Source organism: Mercenaria mercenaria, chromosome 6 (genome assembly GCF_021730395.1).
Source record: "Mercenaria mercenaria strain notata chromosome 6, MADL_Memer_1, whole genome shotgun sequence".
Classification (NCBI taxonomy): Eukaryota; Metazoa; Mollusca; class Bivalvia; order Venerida; family Veneridae; genus Mercenaria; species Mercenaria mercenaria.
In genome coordinates this window covers 19097847-19121082 of record NC_069366.1, presented here as the reverse complement: position 1 = coordinate 19121082, position 23236 = coordinate 19097847, and the positions used below count along the sequence as shown (strand labels likewise).

General features: G+C 36.8%; 2 protein-coding genes across 2 annotated transcripts in view; both read right to left on the bottom strand.

The window, feature by feature from the left end:
* LOC123550634 (sacsin-like) overlaps window positions 1–1513 on the bottom strand; it is a 31564-nt gene extending 30051 nt beyond the window's left edge. The window contains exon 1 of the mRNA XM_053545299.1: window positions 1384–1513. The gene's annotated coding sequence lies outside the window, so the exon portion shown is untranslated. The remainder of the gene's footprint in view (window positions 1–1383) is intronic.
* Window positions 1514–2826: 1313 nt separating this feature from the next.
* LOC128557626 (sacsin-like) lies at window positions 2827–23029 on the bottom strand. The gene is made up of 4 exons (XM_053545298.1): window positions 21356–23029; window positions 7593–18538; window positions 4554–4673; window positions 2827–4260 (listed from the first exon to the last, which is right to left on the bottom strand). The coding sequence occupies exons 1-4, from the start codon at window positions 22422–22424 to the stop codon at window positions 4093–4095; spliced, it is 12303 nt and encodes a 4100-aa protein (XP_053401273.1). The 5' UTR covers window positions 22425–23029; the 3' UTR covers window positions 2827–4092.
* Window positions 23030–23236: the final 207 nt, after the last annotated feature.

Below are 23236 nucleotides of genomic sequence, written 5' to 3'. Positions count from 1 at the left end.
CAAATTATTTCCGATCTATAAACCAGGCTTCATGAAGAAATCCTTAAAATTTGTTCTTCTAAAGTTAAACATCTCCCTTACTTTAAAAAATCGCAGGATGACACTTTTTGTCAAATCATTGGACTAGTTGTTGCCATAGCAACCACATTAGTTGCCGTAACAACAAATTTAAATAATTTTGGCGTTCTCCACATTGCCATCCATATATGTACTATGTTTCATGAAAAATTAAATTTGTACTTTTAAAGCTATCGCAGTATCCCACTTTGTATGACTTACGGGCTGACAGGCATATGGGGGGTCAACGCATAAGCCCCCTCCGGCTAAACATTGGTAAGGGAATAACAACAATCTTCTAATATTTTGTAGTGGATAAAAACCAGTAATATAGTACAAACTACATAAAGTAATATTAGATAAAAAAATAAAATATGAGAAAATGACAAAGATTTTGTTTTTATAATACAAAACTGAGGTTTTATGGTTGTATTTCTGTTTTAATAAAAAAAAAATCATCGTATCATTTATATTAATATTTCAGTGCAGTTTGGGAACGAATGTAAATACAATGAGCTTTTATTAGAATCCCTCACAGTTAATATCAGGTTTTGGTGGCCATTTTTAAAAATGGCCGTCGTATCGGCCATTTTGAAAGATACCAATTGGGTCCCATGTAAAAAAAGTGTCTTTCCTTTGATATTGATCTGTGCCAAATTTGGTGCTTTTCCCATTTTCTGAAGTATTTTGGCATTTCTTGTTACGAATCGATCGCACTATAGTGGTCATATATATAATATTCTAATGCTGTTCGCTTTCTTTCCCTACTAAATAAAGTAGAATGAATCTGTACGTTATTATGCAATACACACAGTTATGACGTCATAGCGTCAAGCGTTACAGCGGCGCGTTGGAAAAAAACACATCAAAATGGTAAAATTTTGCAAATATCTTCAAAGATGTAGGCAATAATCTATAATAACGTGTTAGAATCGAAATAATATGTCTCATTTAGTGATTTGCTCTTTAATAAAAGCATTTTTGTCGTTCAAATATGTATTATAATATCAAACGGGTTGCGCCTTCATGATGTAGATCTGATTCCTTCGCATCTTAACTCCAAATAATAGTTTTATTCAATGACAAATCACTAAATGAGATACATTATCTGTTAAGTAATATACACACAGGCAGAATGCTTAAGCAATTATTTTTGCATTTGACATAGTAGAAGCTTAAGTACAGGGACGGTTATTACATGAAGTATTTAGTCTTACTTTATCCGACCTTCATTCAAATTCTTTTGTTGGCGGCCGCCCTTGGATATATGTAAGCAGATCTGTGTAATGACTACTGAATGGGACTTTTTTCTACATAGATCCGTACCTTGAAGAATTTCGTATATACAGAGTTGGCTTCGCTTCCTTCATTTGCGTTTTCGTTCGACGTGTGATTAATTCTTCTGTTATCGTGCAGGATCTTGACCTCTCTTGCGCCTGCGTCCTCGGCATTCTGAATCAACTCCTGGTAAACAATAATTGTCAATGACAGTGCACCATAATTTACATTACATTGTGTTGGCAAACATACAGCGTTTAATCAGCACTTAGTAATTTTAATCTTTTATTAATCAAAATTATTTTACCACAACAGCAACTTTATGGTTGCATAGCATTTAATAGTAAATAGTTTTTCCAGATTTTACAAAAATAAGAACATACACATTACGTGAATTCCTCTTTCTATGAAAACGTTAGATGAATAGATACCCGACAAAGAGAACATTAAAGTGGAATATGAATGTTTGAAGTTATTCAGCTCCAAGAGAGTGTATGCCATGTGGCGATGTTACAATCCAATGAATGAAGATTAAAATAATATTATATATTATAGCTATACTAGAGCTGCCGGAGGACAACAACGATCGTAAATTTGGGGTCAAACATAACTTAAACGAAAGTATCAATCCACATACAGGAAGAGACATAACTTCCTGGAGAGAGCAAAATTAAGAAACATTGCATATACACCAGTGTGTGAAGTTAAACTCTATTTATATTTGGAGTAATGAGATAAAAGCTTACAAACAGAATGCTGGGCTAAAAAACAATAAATCCTTTCAAAGTTTAAACCTTAAGATATTGGTCTATACAACCCTTGTAGTCCATAGCAAATTATCCAAATATGAGTTTGTAAATTTCTTCTATATTTTTCTATCAATTACCTTAAGTATTTGACCTCCATCCGGGTATTCGGACAGAATTCCTTTTAACTGTTTAATTAGCGGTGGTTGTTTCATCCGTGAGTAGCGGATGCTCTTTTTCATCTTGACGCTGCCGCTTGTCGACGCTAAAATGCAACATATTTAAATATATTTCTTAGAATTTCAAAAAAAGTTTACACGGACAGCTTGGGTTTGATTTGGAGCTATCAGAATATCGACAATCATAAGAAGAGGAGCTAGGTATTTTATAAAAAAAGTATAACCTTGGTAAACTTTGTTTTCATAACCTTTTATTGATCCGAGATTTCTTGACTGGCCCGAAGCAGCAGGTTGAAGACAAAAACGTGAGTTCGAGGGCCTATAACTAGAACACTGAGAAAAATCTTGTTTATTGACATTCAAAGTAATAATAGCTTTAATTGCCCGAAGCATTGCAAGGCCAATTAGAAAACGAAATAAGATGTTACAAACGGTCAAATATAACACTAATCAAAAGGTCATACAACATTAAATAAATTTTTAAAATCTTGTTGTTAGGAACGATATCAAACAAGCCCATGACAGCTACATAGGTTATGTCCTTGAATGCCAAGATGATCTTCAGATACTAACATTAGGAATATACGCTTACAAGAATATGTCATCGCTTCTTAACAGAAATTATCCTCAAACTTTCATCCAAAATGGAATCAGCAAAACACCTAAAATTCCAAGAGAGACACTACATAAAACACAAATCAAACCACATAAAAACACAATACTTACGTGTCTACATTCAACCCTAAAAACTATATACAATTATCACAAATAATTTACCTATAAAATGTCAGACACCAAAATGAAAAAGGTACTCGCAAATTCAAAATTTATCAAAAGCAAACGGCAACCACCAAACCTTAAAAAACTATTGACAAAAGCTAGATTTACAATAAAGTCTGATAAAAGCGGAAAATTTACTGTTACAAATTGCAAAAGACCAAACTGTAGTTTATGCAAACATATAAAAGAAAGCAATTGCTACAACTTTAACGGCAAAACGTTTTATGTAAATGAAAATATGTCCTGTGATGTAAAAATCTACTGTATGTAATCACCTGCAACGGATGTGAAGAATATTATATCGGCCAAACTGGCGATAAATTAAGATGAAGAAGAACTATTCACGCACAACAAATAAAATACCCTTCAACTAGACAAATTCCACCAAGTAACCATATAGATATTTGCAGTAATAAAGGTCCAAAGATTCAAATGTTCCATTTTTTAAAATGAAATTAGATAGTACTTCAGCTAAGTTCAGCTAGTGAAAGAAAATTATTTCATAAAATGCTTTAAAAACCAAACCTCAACAGACTACAGTGACAGTTAAATTCTAAATAATCAAAAAACAATATTAATTATACCCCTTTGAGACAAATAACGTCAAAATTACGTCGCGTCATTACTTTAGTAACGTCTGTTATATATCTTATATTACTGAAACTTTGCTGTCCATGTCAAAGTATACAACTTAATAACTAGAAGAGTGGAGATATTGCAGCCGGTTAACCTGGTCGGAATAGAGCCCCGAACAGACTGCACATTTTTCTCATCCTGTGACATCCGCACAATCGGTACTTCCAATGAATTACAATTTATATATATAATTACACATTTAACACAAAGGTTAAACACACGCCGCTTGTATGCTATGTAATATTAAGCAAAGTTACCGCATGCAAAAAGGTTATTTATCTATGCTTTCATCCAAATGTGCATGGCGGATGTTCAATGTAACTTCATTTAGGATGCAAAATTATTGGCAATATTTACAACTATATAGGTCACGTTGTAATATTCGTAATGTAGTATAAAACAGTATTTCTTCAAGTCTATGCGATGAAATCTGATGCAATGTCTAGTATTCTCTTTGTGACTTCAATTGCCTGCTCGGCTTTCGTACGATCAAACACTTCCGAAGGTATCTGATGGAGTCCAGCAACAGCGTCTGGGTATCGCATGCATGAGTAATCTCCTGTTATACCTTCTAAACTGCTAGCCTAAAAGGACAAAGTTTAACATTAGTTTACCCGATAAATCATATTGCATTACTTGTATCATCAGCATCAAATACAGAGGAGTCAAAAAAAATTAATAAAACTTAAGATACATATTCTCTTGACAGAACATGTTTGTACTTTAGCTGGTATCTTAGATAAATCTAATAACCATTTTTTAACCATATTTTCCCGTTATTTGTATCCCGCGTTATACATTTTCAATCTTACACTTCGACATTTTTTAAATAACAGGAATCCAAACAAACGAAATAACGTAATACATAGATTATAACCTCAACTAGAAAAGCTCCATCATCTAGACCGCTTGCAATCGCTGTTAGAGAATGTTCTCGTGTGGTTGCCCTATTTGCATTCTTTGCAAACCATGCTGCTTTCAGTGCTTTTTCTGATGCCTAAATATATATAACGTGTGATGTGTTAAGTACAAATGACAAAAAACGTTAGTATTGGTTGTGAAAAGGACAATGTTTTCAACTGATATTAATGTATATTTGCTGGTTTGATTTAAGGTTTAGGAGTATATCACCAAAACACAGAAATATTTTATAAACGAACAACATCGTTACCAATATTTTACCTGACCATTACATGTTCTGCCGTACTGTCCCGTACTTAAAATATTCTGAAAAAGTTGTACCCCTTTGAAAATGAATGCCATTTGTAAAGAAATAAAAATAAACAATTGCTGAAAACTGTGTTCCACCTATTTATGTGAAATTTCAACACTCGCACGCTATTGCAAATGCATCAAAACGAACATGTGTAACAGTTCCTTGAAAATGGTGAGTTTTTAAAGGTGTTTGACTGTCCGGAAGTGGGGCCCCTTTAGGCAGTCCTTTTCCGGAATTAAATGTTTATATCAGTATACTGACACTTGTTTTGTAGAGTAATATATACGCTATCGTTACAAAAATTACAAAACAAGTGTCAGTATACTGATATAAACATTACTCCTAAACCTTAAGTATGATGTAAAATTTAGCAAAACAAGATATGTGCATATTTTATTAAAAGTTGACGAGACGGCATTCGTATAACATTGTACTATAACAAGAGGACCATGTCGGTCCTGAATCGCTCACTTGTCCACATTTTTAGGCCTACTGACCTAGTTTTTGACCGCAGTTGACCCAGTTTCAAACTTGACCTAGATATCAACAAGGTGAACATTCTGACCAATTTTCATGAAGATCCATTGAAAGATATGGCCTCTAGGGAGGTCACATGGTTTTTCTATTTTGAGACCTACTGACCTAGTTTTGGACCGCAGTTAAACCAGTTTCGAACTTGACCTAGATATCATCAAGGTGAAAATTCTGAACAATTTTCATGAAGATTCATTGAAAAATATGGCCTCTAGGGAGGTCACAAGGTTTTTCTTTTTTTAGACCTACTGACATAGTTTTGGATGGCACATGACCCAGTTTCGAACTTGACCTAGATATCATCAAGAGGAATATTTAGACTAACTTTCATACAGATCCCATGAAAAATATCGCCTCTAGAGAGGTCACAAGGTTTTTCTATTATCTGACCTACTGACCTAGTTTTTTGTCGGCACGTAACCTAGTTTAAAACGTGAATTATAGATATCAGCAAGGTGAACATTCTGACAAATTTTCATGAAAATCCATGAAAAATATGGCCTCTAGAGAGGTCACAAGGTTTTTCTATTATTTGACCTAATGACCTAGTTTTTAAAGGCACATGACCAAGTTTTTCACTTAACCTAGATATCATCAAGGTGAACATTCTCACCAATATTCATGAAGATCTCATAAAAACTATGGCCTCTAGAGAGGTCACAAGTTTTTCTATTTTCAGACCTACTGACCTAGTTTTTGACCGCACGTGACCAATTTTCATGAAGATCCATTGAAAAATATCGCCTCTAGAGAGGTCAAAAGGTTTTTCTATTTTTAGACCTATTTGACCTAGACATTATCAAGATAAACATTCAGACCAACTTTCATACAGATCCCATGAAAAATATGGCCTAGGTCACAAGGTTTTTCTATTTTTAGACCTACTGACCTAGCTTTTGATCGTACGTGACCCAGTTTCAAACTTGACCTAGATATCATCAAGGTGAACATTCTGACCAATTTTCATGAAGATTCATTGAAAAATATGGCCTCTAGAGAGGTCACAAGGTTTTTCTATTTTTAGACCTACTGACCTAGTCTTTGTCCGCAGCTGACCCAGTTAGTATTGGTTGTGAAAAGGACAATGTTTTCAACTCATATTAATGTATATTTGCTGGTTTGATTTAAGTATGATGTAAAATTTAGCAAAAAAAGATCTGTGCATATTTTATTAAAAGTTGACGAGACGGCATTCGTATAGGATTGTACTATAACAAGAGGACCATGTTGGTCCTGAATCGCTCACCTGTCCACATTTTAGACCTACTGACCTAGTTTTTGACCGCAGTTGACCCAGTTTCGAACTTGACCTAGATATCATCAAGGTGAACATTCTGACCACTTTTCATAAAGATCCAATGAAAAATGTGACCGCCAGAGTGGTCACAAGCAAAGGTTTACGGACACACGCACGCACGGACGACGGACGCCGCGTGATTACAAAAACTCACATTGTCACTTTGTGACAGGTGAGCTAAAAACAAGTTAACTGTTTGAACATTTAGAAAAGCGTTTATCTCTCAATTACAAAGATAAAGCCTGCGACGACACACAGCGAAAAATAAAAGGCAAATGGCTAACTGAAAAGTAAATTATAGAAACAAATCTTTCAGAGGAGATATTGTCCTCCATAATTCGCCATCTTTGACAGAAACAACAACAGGACAGGGAACCAGATTATTGTCAAAATGTGCCTAATGACGCGGAAAGAAACAAGAAAGGAAAAACTGTTGGTGAGACGGAAAAGAAAGAAATTTATACAAAGATCAAAGAAAGACGTATTCTAGCTTTATAAAAGGCTAGCCATATTTACTTTTGGAAAGCTTATTGGGTTGTTTCTCAAATTATATGCCGCAAATAATGAATAATCATAATCACAATATCTCTTTTATGCAATATTTTAATACATCTTTAAAGCCAGTACGGAAATAATTATAAAAGGGTTATAGAAGAGCTATTCCTAATGAACCTTTGTCGTTGTTTTAGTAAATTGCAAACAAAAATATCTATTCAATCTACTTAAAACGATCAAAATAAAACATAAAGGACAAGAAATCGTAGGAAGTATCTATGAATAAGATAGAAATGCAATTGCGTAAATGCTGTATGAACATTTATGGAGGTGCAAATCATGTGTTCAGATTTATGTCACAAAACAAAGCTTACCTGATGACACTTGTAACACACCCAGTTAAAACTCTGATCTTTCTCTCCAGTGTTAACATTACTCACGGCAGCTTTAAAATCATGTACTGCTTGCCGGTGCCACCTTTTTGCTTCACCAACATGACGCACAACTGCTTTTTCTGCTTGATGATGTGCAAAGTTCCCTGTTCGTGTCGACCTGTTATAGTCGCGCATGTTGTTATGAAATGCTGCAGCATACCTACAACCTCTGTCGTAAGTAGCGGAGCTTGCCGACCCAAATGATGAGCGGGACATATCTGGCGGCATTTTCCCCGTGTCATGCGAAAAAGTGTCATCAATTATCTCATTGTTTTCTAGTTTTACCACAATTTCATTTATATAGTTGAAGAGCCGTTGAGCATATTCCCGATGATCCATGTTTCTATCTGGATGCCATCTAGTTAAACAACGACGTATTATTCTCTTTCGCTCCGTTGCATTCAAAGACCATGCTTCAATCAGCATTTGCCTTACACGACGGAAATTTTCATCAATAGGAACAGATCCTATAGGTTCAATGTCATAAACCACTAATGCATTTATTTCCTCTGGCTGTTTGGGTTTAAATCTATACAGACGATATATCGGTACAGTTATAAATCCATCACTGCGGTATCCAACGTCAACTTTGTATGTAATACTTAAAACAGACTGCCCTGGACCTCTCATGTTTTCGCTTGTTACATTAGCATATATATAAACAGGGTCACCGGAATCATCGGCGTCTTCAATTTCAAGAGCAACATACATGAATTCGTGCGTCTTAATCGGTGAAATGCTTTGCTCTAAAAATGGGTGAAACTTGTCCTCAACATAAGTTCCTGGTTTAGGAAAAACTGACATAGTAAAAGCCTGTGGAAGGTCATAAGCATCAATTCTTAATCGATCTAGTTTTTGTTTTATTTCTGCAGGCTTTTCGAGCAAACGAAGGACCGAAGGGATATTCTGTGATAATTGTTTTTCAAGTATGTCCTCGGTACATGTGTCTACTAATTTCACAAGTCCATTTTCTTCTTCTATCAACTGAATTAAAAGATCATGTTCCGCATCCATTTGAAAAAATAACTCATGTTCTTTGGTTTCGTCATCGTCGTGATTTACAGCACGTGACTGAATGAAGCAAGAGGCAATTCGATCAGTACCATCAACTTTATTTCCCTTATATGTCAGGAACGTTTTGAGTCCAGACACTTTTGAAATTCTTATATTTGTAAGACTTAGCATGAACGACTTTTCAATATCACGACTGAAATTTCTTCCATTTAATTTCATTTGATGTTTTACAAGTCGCAGAATTCCTTCTACAAAAAGGGGGGATCTAAAGGATACCTCAATTCTCTGAGCTAGTAGAGACTCTTTCCGCTCTATATCATTGATCAAAACTTGTTCCCTGACCACCTCTGTCAATATATCTGGTTTCAAGTTTTCTGGACACTTTTGAAATGGCAATACCGGGTCGGAAACAAATGCAATGTCCATTTCTCTGAATCCTAAGAAAAACTGGATTTCTATTTTTCCGTCCAGTCGTTCTTCCACATCAGCATTGTTTGAAACAGTCAATGATTTTGAGCTTACAAGAACTTGATTCCGATTTGGAATATACAATGAGTTTACATCCTGAAGAGGATTCGATTCTTGTTCTATGCGCTTAACAATATTTTCAAGAGCTCTTTTGACACACAGTAGCTGATTAGGAGGCAATGGTCCATTTCCAAATTGCCCTTTGATTGTCTCTAAAACCACTGAGTAATGGGAACAAAGCACTCGGTCATGAGAGCCAAGCTTTACGAATAAGTCCTCGAACGGTCCGAAACAGTTCGGCAGTTTGTATAAAAACGGTCTAACTTCTTCGTCTTCTGAAAGGCTGATAACAATTTGTTTGACTTGCAGCATCTTTTTATCCTCCGGATGGAAAACTAAAGGAGTGACTTGAAATTTCCTTTGCATTGTAGGATGGAAGTGTTTAAGTAACACTTCATAAAGTAATTCCATTTGTTTTTTTACGAAGCAAGGACGAACGCCAGGTATTTGTTTATCTAGTTCTTTTTTAAAGATACCAGTCACGTTCTGACAATGCTGAACAACAGTGTCGATAGGTGGATATTCATATATGCCAAGACTTTGTAACATTTCTGTTGAAGTCGGAACACGCAAAAGGAGATTAAGACTAGACCAACAATAATCAGCGTGTACGGACGATACTGCCCCAGACAAGCAAATAAGTATATCTCCTTTACCAGGCTGACTGGCTATATTCAGTCTTTCCAAATCAACTTTATATGGTACAACAAATCGTACACCTTTTATTCGTGTCAAGGTTTGATCTGCCCATTCTCCGTTAAAAAGACAATCAATCAGTGCCCTAGACTGTTTCACAGTCACATCGTTAATAGGGTTATTGATTTTAGCTTCCAAACTATGTACAAAACGTATCAACATTTCGTCGGTGGGCTCCTTTATAAGTCCCAAAAGTTCCATAAATTCGGTCCAGGAATACTCTCTGTATTCTTGTGGCAGAAAGCAGTCTTCAGTCAGCATACATGTGAAAACTGGATGATAATGATCATAAAGCTCGTTTACCCTTTTGTCTGTTTCAAAGACTTTGACAAACGCTAAACCTTTTAGTTGCTCCACAAGATAACACTGCTTCTCATCAAGTTTCTGGTGAAAAGATGTTCTCAATAGTCTCTCCTTCATATACTTGATATGCGTAATCCACGTGTTCCTTGGAAGGTTATGGAAATGTGGTAAGATTTTCTCAACATATACTTCCAGGTTCGTCTTTCTAGGAAGATTTAACAACTGATATAATTTCAGCAGTTTTTCCGTGTCTCTTAGAAGTAATATGCCGGTTGCCTGTGCCCATACATGAATTCCCGCTGTAGGGATTCCAAACGGCAATACCACGATGTCACTATATCCTTCGATGCTTAAAATTCCCCCCTGATGAGACACATAGAGAGGGAGGTTTTTAAGCATGTTCCGTAAATCAGTTTCATTACGTTTTTGCTTCATCTGATTTATTTTATCATTAAAGTAACTCAGCACTGCAATACTTTCTTCCCGGGTTAATGTACTTGCCTGAATTCTTGTTTTGTAATAAAACAAACACTCTAGCAATTCTACTGGAAGTTCAGTTGAAGGCAATAGTTTTTGTAGTGCGTATGTCAAGTGTTTTCCATTTTCTGGAAACGCTGATGTATCGAGGTGGGGAATGTTGAACTTTTCTATTATTTTGCACAGGTCATCGTTTCCATAACTTTTGTGAAAAAGATGAGATGTTTGGCAAACAGGCACAATCTCAAATGTACTCTCAGACCCATAGCCGTAACACGACGGCATCAATGACCAAGTATTCAACTTTCGAACGTTACTTTGAAACACATTGTGATTGATTTGTTTTGTATCCACATTCAATGACTTGTTATATATGAATTGAAATATCTTTTTCAGGATATCGGGTTTTATAGGAATACCAGACTGCTTATTCCACATCACGTGACTTCCAGTTGCCAAAATTCTCGGATCAAATGTTCCAGCTAAGTGTGAAACTAAATCTGTCACTTCGAAGAATTTTATTACCCCTGCTTCATGGTACCCTTTTAGGTCTACCAGATGCACCAATTGAGAATGTATAAACTGATCAGCTGATCCTGTAAAAACCTCACACATATCCGAACAAAACTTTGGGGTATGCTTACAGAAAATTTGCAGCAGACCATTGTTAGCAAGACACAAAGGCAGACCTTCGACTTTCTCTTTGAATAACTTATCTTTTGTAACATACCAAAGCATGCTTTGCAGAGCTGTTAGATCAGATATCGCTGTTTCTGCCAAAGAAACATTTATTCCTCCAAGCTGACAGGCACTCTCATTGCCGTCAGCAAATGTTTTTATAAACTTAATGACCGATTCTGGAGTGCTCGCTGGAATATATTCAATGCCAGACGTTCTAATTGAATGGCTCACCCATAGAGGTGTTTCAATTACTTTCATACCCATTTTCTTAACTGTAGTTTCAACGGACTTCGCATATTCTATGTAAAATGACTTTTCAGGCCTAATTACATTGAACGTGCCCCTAAAATCGTTCTCTGATTTGGAAAGCGATACCCAATCCAGTTGAACTTCTTGTACATCTCCAGTAGGTCGATCACTACCGGTATGTACTTTAGCAGCACGAATGGAGGGGAATATCTCAAACTCTTCTCCAATAACTATTCGATAAAAATTGCCGACAAGAGATTTCCAGTATGAGTCTGTTGCCTTCTCCCAGTGTGGAAAATGTTCATGATACTTTTCAAACGCTGCTGACCTGATCTTTTTGTCTAACACATGTAAATGTTGGAAAACAAATTCTTTTTTGAAGAACTGTATAGCTGATATATATGTTCTGCTTAACAATTCTTCTATCACAAATTCGTTCCAATTTTTTCTTATTCCTTCGTTCCACAGCTTGGTCCTGGCCTTATCTAGTGCGAAATGACCATTCACATGAAGTGGTAATCCTGTTGGTAAAGGAAGAGGGAGAAAACAGAACGCTTTTCTGACGTCTTCTTTCCCGTGAGTCTGATGGCTTTGTCTGTCCAAACAGTTCTTCCAGTCGTCTTTAGGCCAAAGTAAAGCTACAGATGCTACTGGCATAAGACCAATGTCTTTTCCTTTCAAAGCAGATATGACAGCAGAATATTTTTCGTCTGTCCTTTTAATTCCAAACCTATTTACAATCAACCATCGCTCTTTCCTGCCTGTCGTATCTTCGATTTCAATTCTGTACGATGATTCTATTGGCTGCATGCAAAGGTTCAGATGTCGGTTATCAATATTGGCTTTAACCACTTCCTTGACGCTGGAAAAGTATTTCTTACGTGTGATATCATCTTTCTCTGAAAGTTTTGTCCCTACAGAAAATTCTTCAATCATGTTCCCGTTTGTGTTGTTTAAAACTTTTATACACTTGATACTTTTCAAAAAAAGCAGACTTTCAAACATATCTTTTTTAAAAGTCTCAATCAGTTCATCCATTCTTTCAACTGAAACAACATTGTTACTAATATCTGACCTGGACTGCCTCAAGGGTAGTCTGAATATAGTACCCTTTCCAGAAGTTTCGATATTTGATATAACAGGATAACCATGTAACATATCTGGAAACGATTCTTCCATAAGTTCAGCGTCACATTTAATACCTGGATTTTCATTTGTTATATGACCCTCCAAATACTCCATCATGGGATCAAATATACACAACTGACCACCTTTTCCTAGTCCTGGGCCTTTAGTGAGAAAAGATGGTACGTCAGTCAAATGGTACACAGCATTGAATCCAATGCCATATTGACCAGTTTTTAATGGGTCCTCACGCTTACTCCCAATACCAAGGTTTCTGATGCCATGAAAATCTTCTTCAGTGAAATAGCTATCGTTAAATATACACAGAGAAGGGCCTTGGAGTCCCTCCTTTCCAAATATCTTCTTTGTAGAATGATTTGCGTAATTCTTAATAAAATATATTTCTGTTGCTCCCGCATCATCAGCATTCTGAATTAATTCTTTCATGATACTTGAATCACATGGATAATCTTGTAATATGCCAGTCAATCTTGTTACTAAACTCTCGTTCTGTCCAAATGGAACAAAGAATCCGCTTGAAAAGAATTCTACTATTTTCCTTTGTTTCGACTTAACACCTAGTGCTCTTCCTGTATCTGGCGGGATGTTTCCATGCAAGATGTGAAGTGTAGCAGATGACTTGTAAGCTGGATCTTCTATTACTAGTTCGCTTGTTGGTCTAAGAACCCCGTCCGAATCTGGTGCAGCAATATTTGCTGCACTTTCTTTCAAATCATTATAAGTGACTCCTTCCAATTTCATACTTTCGCACAAGTTAAGCAGCAAACTTGTGGCCAAGTCTATATCCGTGCATATATGCTGGAAACATGTCTTGTACAATCGCAGTAATACCGAAAGAAGATAGTCAACAGAAAACATGTCTTTCACTCCAAGTGCTTTAAACACCTTTTTTTTCTTGTAGTCGAATTCTCTTAGACAATACAATTCTGGCGAGCACTCTGTTTTCACCTTAAATGCTACTTTACATGGCATGACAAGTTCTTTACCGATAACTATAAGCGCTTTCTCTCTTGAGTTCAGAAAACATTGCATTTTTGAAATTTCTTCTTCAGATTTATCTCCAGTAAGCTGCGCAAGCCTTTCATAAACTGATTTTGATATCGCCTCCAAATTGCTAAACTGCTGCTCTGAACTAACATACTCATCAGACAATAGTATCAGCTGCTGCAGAAGTAGCTCTACCGTTAGCTCGCTCTTTACACCTAGTGCTATAAACAAACGTTCGGGCACGGAATATTTCTTTTTCAAATACTTTTCATTCACAAAGCTACTTACACTGCCAATGCAGTTGTGAAACGATTCCCTGAACAAGTTAATTGGCTTTTCAAATCTTACACAAGTTTCTACGTCGTACTGATGATTTCCACAGTTCGCGTTTGATGTGTGTTCTTCTAAACTGTTTCCTTTCCATGAAAATTTCCAGCCGCTTGGATACGGTAGAACAGGCAATAACAGATTATGTTTTAGCTTGTTTAATGTGTTAATATCTTTTTCTAAATATTTTATCACTTCCCATTTTCCACAATATTTGAGAATTCTGACACATCTTTGTTTAGCACAGCTCCCGCATACTGTACATAATTCCTCGACTGATTTGCATTTTTGTAGTAACATGTCGTTTGGAAGAAACTTATCACTCATACCAAGGTTAATCAGTTGTACAATCACTTTGCTCTCACAGAATCCGCCTGCCTTTAACGGAAATCGCCCGTCAACCACATCAAACATATCGGCTATATCTGACTTAGGATTGATAAGTTCATTTGGCCTGCAGAGAACATTGTTTGGTTCAGAAGGTATACATCTCGTCTCCTGTAACTTTGTGAATACCTTCTTACTATCCATGTTTAACGCGTACAATATCAATTTGTTCCTTTCGTCTAACTGGTGTTGCCAAAACACAGAGTCTAATGTTGTCAAGAAATGTACTATCAGTTCTTCTTCTTTTATCATCGCTTCTGAAACAATTGTTTTGCTGTCACATTTACAATCTTGCAATGCTAGTAAGACATGGTGTGGTATTTCAACAATATTTTTACCTGGTCTGATTGGCATGGAGGACACAAGGTCAAAAGCTGTGTCTCCAATAATATCATTGCATCGAATAGCTGGGTCTAAAAAGACAACTTCATCCACCGAAAGCCAGCCTTGTGCTCCTCGAAATAACTTTGGTTTATCCAAAATGAGGGTTTTGTAAAAGCTTCCTTTGAACACCTGGACATCATCAGATCCAACTAAAGGCCAAAGTGAATGGTAGCTATAACTGTCAGAACATCTTGTTGATAGGAACATCAATAGCTCTACGTAACTTTGAACTAAGGAATCTTCCATTAACGCCTGGTTCCACATATAATTATCCCCTTTCTTTTTGTCATCTTCTGTTAAGCATGAAAGACCTCTTCTGTCTGAAGTAACACTGAAACAGCCATTTACATGTACTGGTAAATCTGTCGTGATTGGAAGTGGTAGGAAACAAAATAAATGTCCTTTGTTGTAAAAGCCAATCGGAACATCATCCAGCGTCAGAGGTATTGTATTGTCTTTATCTCTCATTGGTACAGCAACAGCAGACAGTGGCACTGCTCCCTTTTCCGATATCTTTTTTGAAAGCCTGAGAGACTCATTTTTACCTAGAGCCCATGAAACTATCCATTTTGTTTCAACTGATACTGAATTTGACACTTTAGATCTAGTTTTCAGAAATGAGCTTTCAAACAGTTGTTGACTAATTTCAACGTGCTGGATTTCAGTAAAGTCCTTGTTATTTTTAAGAATAGAAGGTATACGTTTCAAGATGCTCTGTGCATATCTAGCAGTTTCATCGTGGGAGTTTTGTTCAATATGTTTGTCAATGTTGAAGAGAAGCTTTGCCCTAGAAGGATCTGTTTGATCTCTCGAAAGGTGATAAATCTGTAAAGTCTTCACATTCTGTGTAAATAAAAGTATATTTCCAGCATTTTCTACAAATTTACTTAAGAGAGCCGACACTTCTTCTTTCGTGTATGCTTCGTCACAAAGTTTGCTTTTTACTGCTTGATCTTCTGTTCGCAATGGCAGCCTAAACAAAGTACCACTGAAGTCGGTAAAATTTGGTTCCAATAAATTACAACCAAAAACAGAACTGTAAGGTTTGAACTGGTCAATATTCCGTCGTATCAAATTTCGTTTTGATAATCTGACCCGCAGTCCTGTTCCGCGTGTCTGCCTTGCCTCCTCTAAATACGTCTCATGTGGGTCGAACATGACCATGTCTTTCCCGGAGATGAAACTAGGAACGTCCGTAAGGTTGTAGACAGAACAAAATCCCAGTCCAAATTTTCCAATCTTGTCTTGATAATCAGCTTTTGTCGCACCGTTTAATTTTGTAATATTCTCTAGATCCTGTTCTGTGAACTGAGAATCATTATACACCCATAGAGCAGGACCTTGGCATTCTCTTAAATCTGAACTAAACAGTTTCTCCTTCTTCTTTGCGTCACTATTATGTCTTTCGTCGTAAAGAAATTTTACGACAGTTGCACCTGCATCATCCGCATTCTGAACAACCTCTTTTGGAACTGATAAACCATCTTTGTATCCGTCTCTGAGCAACGTATTAATTCTAGTTGTAAGTGACTCATGTTGTCCCCATTCTTCAAAGCTGAACTCTTCAGCCGCCCCTAAAATTGTTTTCCTCTTTATAGACTTAACCCCGAGATCTCTAGCAACAGATACTGGTACAACCTCATTGACAATATAAAATATTTTCTGTTCCTCTTGATCAAGTTCGTCCTGATCATCATCAAATATACAGTCCGAAATATATTGTAAAGAAAGTTTTTCTAACGATTGGCTTTCCACTAACATGAGCAGTTTTGTATCATCAATGTCAAGACTTCCATCTCTCCGTCTTGAGGCAAGTACTTTTAAAATTTCAAGTACAATATTTGAGTCTTTCGACAAAGAAGATTCGCATGATTCAGTAGAAGATTCATACTTCAACTTAATGCTGTGCAAAACACTTAATAAAATATCATTGTTTTCTTCAGGACGACATCCTAAATGCAGAAACAAGTCGTCCATATCCCGGATTTCTTCAGGTAAATTACAATAGTATGGCTTCAGATCCAAATCTTGTTCTCGTTTTGTAACAATGACATTCCTGGGTAATTCAAAGCCAAAACCAGTCCATACCACTGCATTGTTTTCCAGTGTATTCCGAAATTTAGAAACTTCATCTCTAAATTGATTCAGGTGTTTGTATATTCTCTGGACTGCACGCATATAATCTGGTTTGTTTTGGACATTGTAATGTTGACGAATAAAGGCCAACTGTTGCAAAACAATATCCATCTTTGGAGCAACATTCCACTTGAACATATGAACTATTTTGTCTGAAGCACAATCAACCATTGGTACTGTAGCTCCTGCTAAAAGACTCCATTCTACAACTTTCGCTTCTTCTGGTTTACAAATCTTCACTCTCTTTGAAAACCACGGCAAACCTTCAGGGTAATCTACAGGTGAATTCTGTATGACTGGGATACAGGTAACTGACATTAAAGCATTCCCCAGAGTAGTTGTTCCGTTGCAAAAGTTATCTAACAAGTTAGGATGGTGAACTAAATTTTCCAGAAATTCGACAGCCTTCCTTGTCAAATCATAGGATTTTTGATCATCTTTGGACCAACTACCAAGTGTATTTGCAACTTGTAGCATAATAGAAGCATCTATTTTGTCTTTTCCTTTGATACCAAGCCTTATTAACGTCCGAATTTCGTCGTTGTTGTATTCACATGGGTTTTCCGGAAACAGCGATTCTCCAATTAGTAATCTTTGTAGTGATGAACTGGAGGGATCAAAAAGATCCGAAGGTTTGTGAAGTTCTGTCCCTACTTTTAAAAAAGGTAAATGTGAAGCATTATCACATATGGCGGTATTGGCTTCAAATAAATTGAAGTTTTCCATAAAATATTTCATGAACATTGAGATCTGATCATGTTTTTTATGCAAAAGTAAGTTTTGGATGGTACTCAGAACAAGGGATTCTGTCGAAATATTCTCCGCTCCCAGATGCTTTATAATGTTATAGTCAGAACTGCTCAGCTTTATGCAGTTGAATGGCAATTCAACTCCGGGAGGGAAGTTTATATCCTCATGTATATATCGAGGCACATCGGCTATAGCAGTATATTGACCTTTGTCGTCTATGGTATGCACGGCTCTAAACAATCTCAGCTTTCGGAGCAATTTCACTACATCTTTGTCTATGTAAGCGAGGGTAGATGCAAACTGGGTCAGTGCTTCCCTTATTTGGCTGTTAACTTGGCTTACTATATTAAACTCTGATACAGCAATATCTCCCGTCTTTTTGTACACTGCGCCTAACAGGGAAGCAAGGCTTTCTTTTGTCGGCCGATAAACAAATTCTTGGATGGATTCAAAACGGATCCACTCTGGAAGGCTTGGCAATACCTTTACTTTCATCGCAAGTAGACAGTTACATAATCCGTCTTCAAGGACAGAGTCTTCTGATTCCTTTACAATAATGAACTCTGAAAGTCTCACTAGTTCTATAATATGTGGATCAATCCAGCTTCCTTGCATCAATATAGGAACTAGAGGAATATCTTTGAAATACTTTACCATATTTTTGTCTATGAGCACATGCCAAACGTTTTCTAACCATTGACCTGTCAGGCTTGAATTCCTGGTCAAACGAACATTCGTATCGGATCCAATGTGGTTAACTATTGTTTGCTTCAGCAGAGTCTTTGCACACTCAACGTTCAGCCTCTGTATCTGGTATGTCTCTGGATAATAGTTTGTATATTATAGCTTTCAAACAAACTAGAAATGTTTCCTTAATATTTATTTCATCAATAGATGATTAAATGTTACATCCCATTGTTGTGGTGATAATTTGTAGCAATTAAACAATATATTTGAACATCCATCTGTCTTTCAACAAGAGGGCCCTGAAGGCCTTGTATGGCTCATCTGACTTAATTTTAACCCTTGATAAGTTGGGAATTAAGTTGGCCTAAATTTCATAAAAACAAACATTTCGACAAAATTTTATTAAGATCAAGTAGAAATTGTGACTGACCTAGTTTTTAACCGCACATGACCCAGATTGCAACTGGACCTAAAGATCATGAATTAACATTCTGACCAAGTTTTATAAAGATATCATAAATGTGGTATCTAGAGTGTTCACAAGCTTTTCCCTTGATTTGACCTTTTTTATAGATATACAGCCTGATTATATATATCTGAATATGTATAAATAAGTTTTGATTTATCATTTCCATGATGTTTGAAGATTTTTATGATGTCTGATTGAACATTTTGATGTGGATTATTAAATGAACTAATACAGGGTGTATTCCTTGTAGAATCGTGCCAAACGGTCATGATATACAACATCCTACATTTTAATTTAATCGTATAACCTTGATCTTGCACCAATATAGCGGATAGTTGATGTATAATGTAGTCTAATTGTGGAAATAAAGTGAGTAGTAACTACGAGGAGCATTTGAAAAGTAGTGGCAACAGTGCAGTACTTTCACCATTTGCACGTACACGCACAAGTGTGGCATATCAATGGAAAGAGTATTGATTTTTCTGTCCAACTGACTGAAAATGGCACTCAATTCACGTGCAAAATCTCAATTAGCTGTATTAAGCAGCTGAAATACATGCTGCAGTATATTATACTAGCTGACTGGAAAAAATGGCTGAATCTAGCTGCAATTTTTGCGAAGAGCAGAGGGCGTACTGTAACATACGTGGACTGTTTGGCATCGGAGCATCCGAAATTTAAGCCGTCTTGGAAAAGGTGTACGGGGACAGTGCGCTGTCATACCGTACTATTGCCCGATTGGTATCTCTCTTAAAAGTGGGGAGAACCAACACCAAAGCTGAGGCCCGTCCTGGGCGCCCTCTGACTACTGTGTCTGTCAAAGACATGGATGCTGTGAAAGTAATAATCGAGAAACATGTACAGTGCAGCAGATAATTCGAGCCTTAATTCGTCAGCGGTTTTTCTGATTTTAAAAGAACGGCTAAGCCTGCGTAAGATTTGTGCACGCTGGATATCGCATTTATTGACCCCTGGGAAGAAGAGGTTGCCACTATTTTTCAAATGCTCCTCGTATAAATCTTGTTGTATTAAAGTATTTATTCAAGATGTAAAAATATACAGAGCAAATATGATTTTGTATCGGACTGATCGGCTGACGGACAAAACCCAATGTAAATATGGGGAGACGTATATCCATTATATTTCTTCGATGTTCAGAAAATGGTTATTGCAAACTTTATATAAACAAAAACACAACAGTGCGGAGCATAATATGCCCAAAGGAATGTGCCTACCGAATCTGAGAATTATAGCTAAAGGTATTCGAAAGCGGATATTCAACTGCAAAAACAATTAGGATGACCAGCATCATCACTTAATTGGTTCATCTGATCACTCCGCATGGAATTAACAATGTCCTTTGACTAAGAGATCTCAAAATCAAAGACAGTTTACGGTGATTGTTCTTTTAACTACCGGTCATTGTAATCTACACTTTAGAATAAATGACTTAAAGATCAGATGGTGTAATTCACTACAATGTGCTTGCACAATTACCCCAATACTCAGCAGAGACGGTTTTTGTGCTAACAGTCGTTTTGACATATTTCTATGAATCGCTGGCTTGAAAATCAAAAAGGTTCAACTACCGCCGACTTACAATGTGCCTTTAAGTTCAGGGCCATAGGTCAAATTGCTTTCTAAATGCTGAAAGGAAACGGTAACTGTACCAACAGTCAGCGTGACCTTGAGCATTAATTCCCTTGAAGTCAAAAAGAAGCATGCACTACCTATGTGTTATGTGCCTGGCAAGTAAAATATCCTAATTCATTCGGGCTCTAGTGATATTCATGGGAAATGGTTTATTTTTTTACAGTCACTTTGACCTTGACCTGAGACCAACTAATTTTAGAGTCAAAGGGAGTGATTCACGACTTATGCGAAATGTCCCTACCAGACTGAAGGTCGTAGGTCAATGTATTCACAAGATAGTGTACGGAAATTGTTTTTGTATTAACAGTCACTGTGACCTGGACATTTGACTACTGACAATAACAGTGAAGCGTATGCACCGCCCATAGGCAATACACTTGCAAAGTTTGAGGATCTTTGGTTTTCAATATATTAAGTGGAGACTATTGTTTGTTAACAGTCACTGTGACACTGACCTTTGACCCACAGCCCTCACAATTTAGGTAAATGATGTAATGCCCATGAGCAATGTAGATATTACGTTTGAACATCGTAGGTCAAAGCCGTCTTAGTTATCGAGTGTTATGATGTCAAACAGTCATTGTGACCTTGCACTTAAACCCGCCGATCTCAAAATCAATAAGGGTCATGAACACTCCATGAACATACCAAGTATGAGGATCATAGATCGAAATATACTAAAGTTACTGAACTAAATCAAAATTGCTAACAGACAACAGACGAATAGATGTCTTGCGCAAATAGATATATTGAGGGTATAAAAAGAAACGTTTTTAAAGCGGTATGCAAACTTTAAATCAACTTGAATAAAATTTAAGAATAAATTTACCTGATTTGCATATGCTTTCAATGTTCTCCGACAGTGGCACTCCAAGCTTTCTTGATTCCATCACAAGTTTGTCCTCCAAGCGCGGAAACATCTTCACAGCTTCATCTGTACACAGGTATACGGGATCACTTGTTTTATTGAATACAGTCCAACGGTTAGAGGCCAATGGTAAAAGCTCTAGGTTTCTAATATTTACTGAATTGGCTTCCTCTAGTAGCAAATAGGCCAAAATATGTGTTTTGTCTTCACAGGTCATTTCTCTGTACTGGTTTCGTTCCTGTAAATGAACCACTAAGGACGACGGAGTTAGGTCCCTTATGTATGGAAAATGCATCTGCATTGTGTCAAACAATGAGTTTGGCACTTTGGCGTATTTAAGGCCAATTTTGTGCAAGCATTTAGTGATGGCCTCCTGCATTGAAGTACCAATTTCATTCCCGGGCAATGTCCTAAACATTGAAAAGATTGCTTTGTTTAATACAATCCACTCGTTTGTCTGCGCCGCATAAACTATATTTCTATTTTCGAGCTTTTCATAAAGTTTATTTTCGAGCACCATCCACCTTTTGTGCGTTTTTCTTGTTGAGTTTTGGCATACAGGCATCGTGTTGTATACGGCTGTTACAAACGCTTCTTCGTTTAAATTCTTCTCTGCAATTTTGATAGCTTCTAATACTAACATTTCATAGGCTTTCGGAAGAGCTTCTTCAATTAAAGCTTTGTTCCACAAAATAGACTTGTCATCTATTTGCTTTCCTTCCTGTTCTTCGGTCTCCCACTTCATATGGTGCCTATTCTGGCTAAGCGCGAAGAATCCATTCACGTGCACTGGTAACCCTGTCAATCTTTCACCTTCTCTCGGCAATGGCAGAAAACAAAACACATGTCCCTCAAATTCTTCTGACATTCCATGCAGCGGGGTCGCTACTCCAACATATGGGCTGTATCCTAGGTTTCTGTCTTGTATCAAATCTCTGAAGCCTTCCGATGCACTTTCTCTTATAAAGTAGTTAACAACCAGCCATTCTTGACTTTTAACTGTGTCTTCAGATGCCGTATGTATAACCATTTGCAAAGTTAAATGTACATCAGCGCTTTCAGGGGTTGAATTCACGTCCTCTATATGTTTTTTAAACGCAAGCCGGGTTTGTCTTACTGTACCATCCCGGTCTTCTATTTCGGTTTTAAGTTTTTCTTCTACTGCTGTTTCAGTGTCTCGGAAATGCAATGATATTTGTTCAACATTCTTCAGAAAAAGCAAAATATTTGAAGCTTCCAGTTTAAAGGAGTCAAATAAATTGTTTACCTTTGTCTCATTGTACAGTGTTTCTGATAGTTCGGAAGTCTTTTCACGAAGCGGGAACCAAAACAGAGTTCCTTGAAAACCATCTTCTCTCAACGTACTTTTACACAGGCCAAACGTATTCTCTAAGGCATTCCAAAACGCTTCCGCATCTAGTCCTTCTTCACTATAATCTTCTAGAGCACAAAGATCAAGGGTAGCATTTACCTTCTCTGTAGACTGTTGAGGGTCAATCAAGAGAACTCTGTCGCCACTGATGACGCAAGGGAAGTCTGAAATGTTACAATCCTATTTGTACCATAGAACTATCTTTTCAGTTGTATTATTTGATAACGAGAGCTCCGCCTAACAGGTCATAAAACGTCCATTCGCAAGTAAAACAGGAAAGAGTAGTAAACATACGGCCCATTCTAAGCCAGAAACCCACAAATTGTATTAATTACTTGCCATCAATTTTCTAAGCTGCACGAATTGTAAGATTAAATGCAACCTGACCAGACTGTAACAATTACAAACACTGTGTTTTACTACATTAAAGTTACCGTGGACATACACACATTTTTCTCCCCAACCCCATC

Excerpts from the sequence above, each read along its gene's own strand:
- LOC128557626 (XM_053545298.1), bottom strand. The coding sequence starts at position 22,424 with ATGGTTATACATACGGCATCTGAAGACACAGTTAAAAGTCAAGAATGG. Across the intron at positions 18,539-21,355 it reads TGAAAGCATATGCAAATCAG|AGACATACCAGATACAGAGG; the intron begins GTAAATTTATTC and ends ACTATTATCCAG. Across the intron at positions 4,674-7,592 it reads TGTGTTACAAGTGTCATCAG|GCATCAGAAAAAGCACTGAA; the intron begins GTAAGCTTTGTT and ends ATATATATTTAG.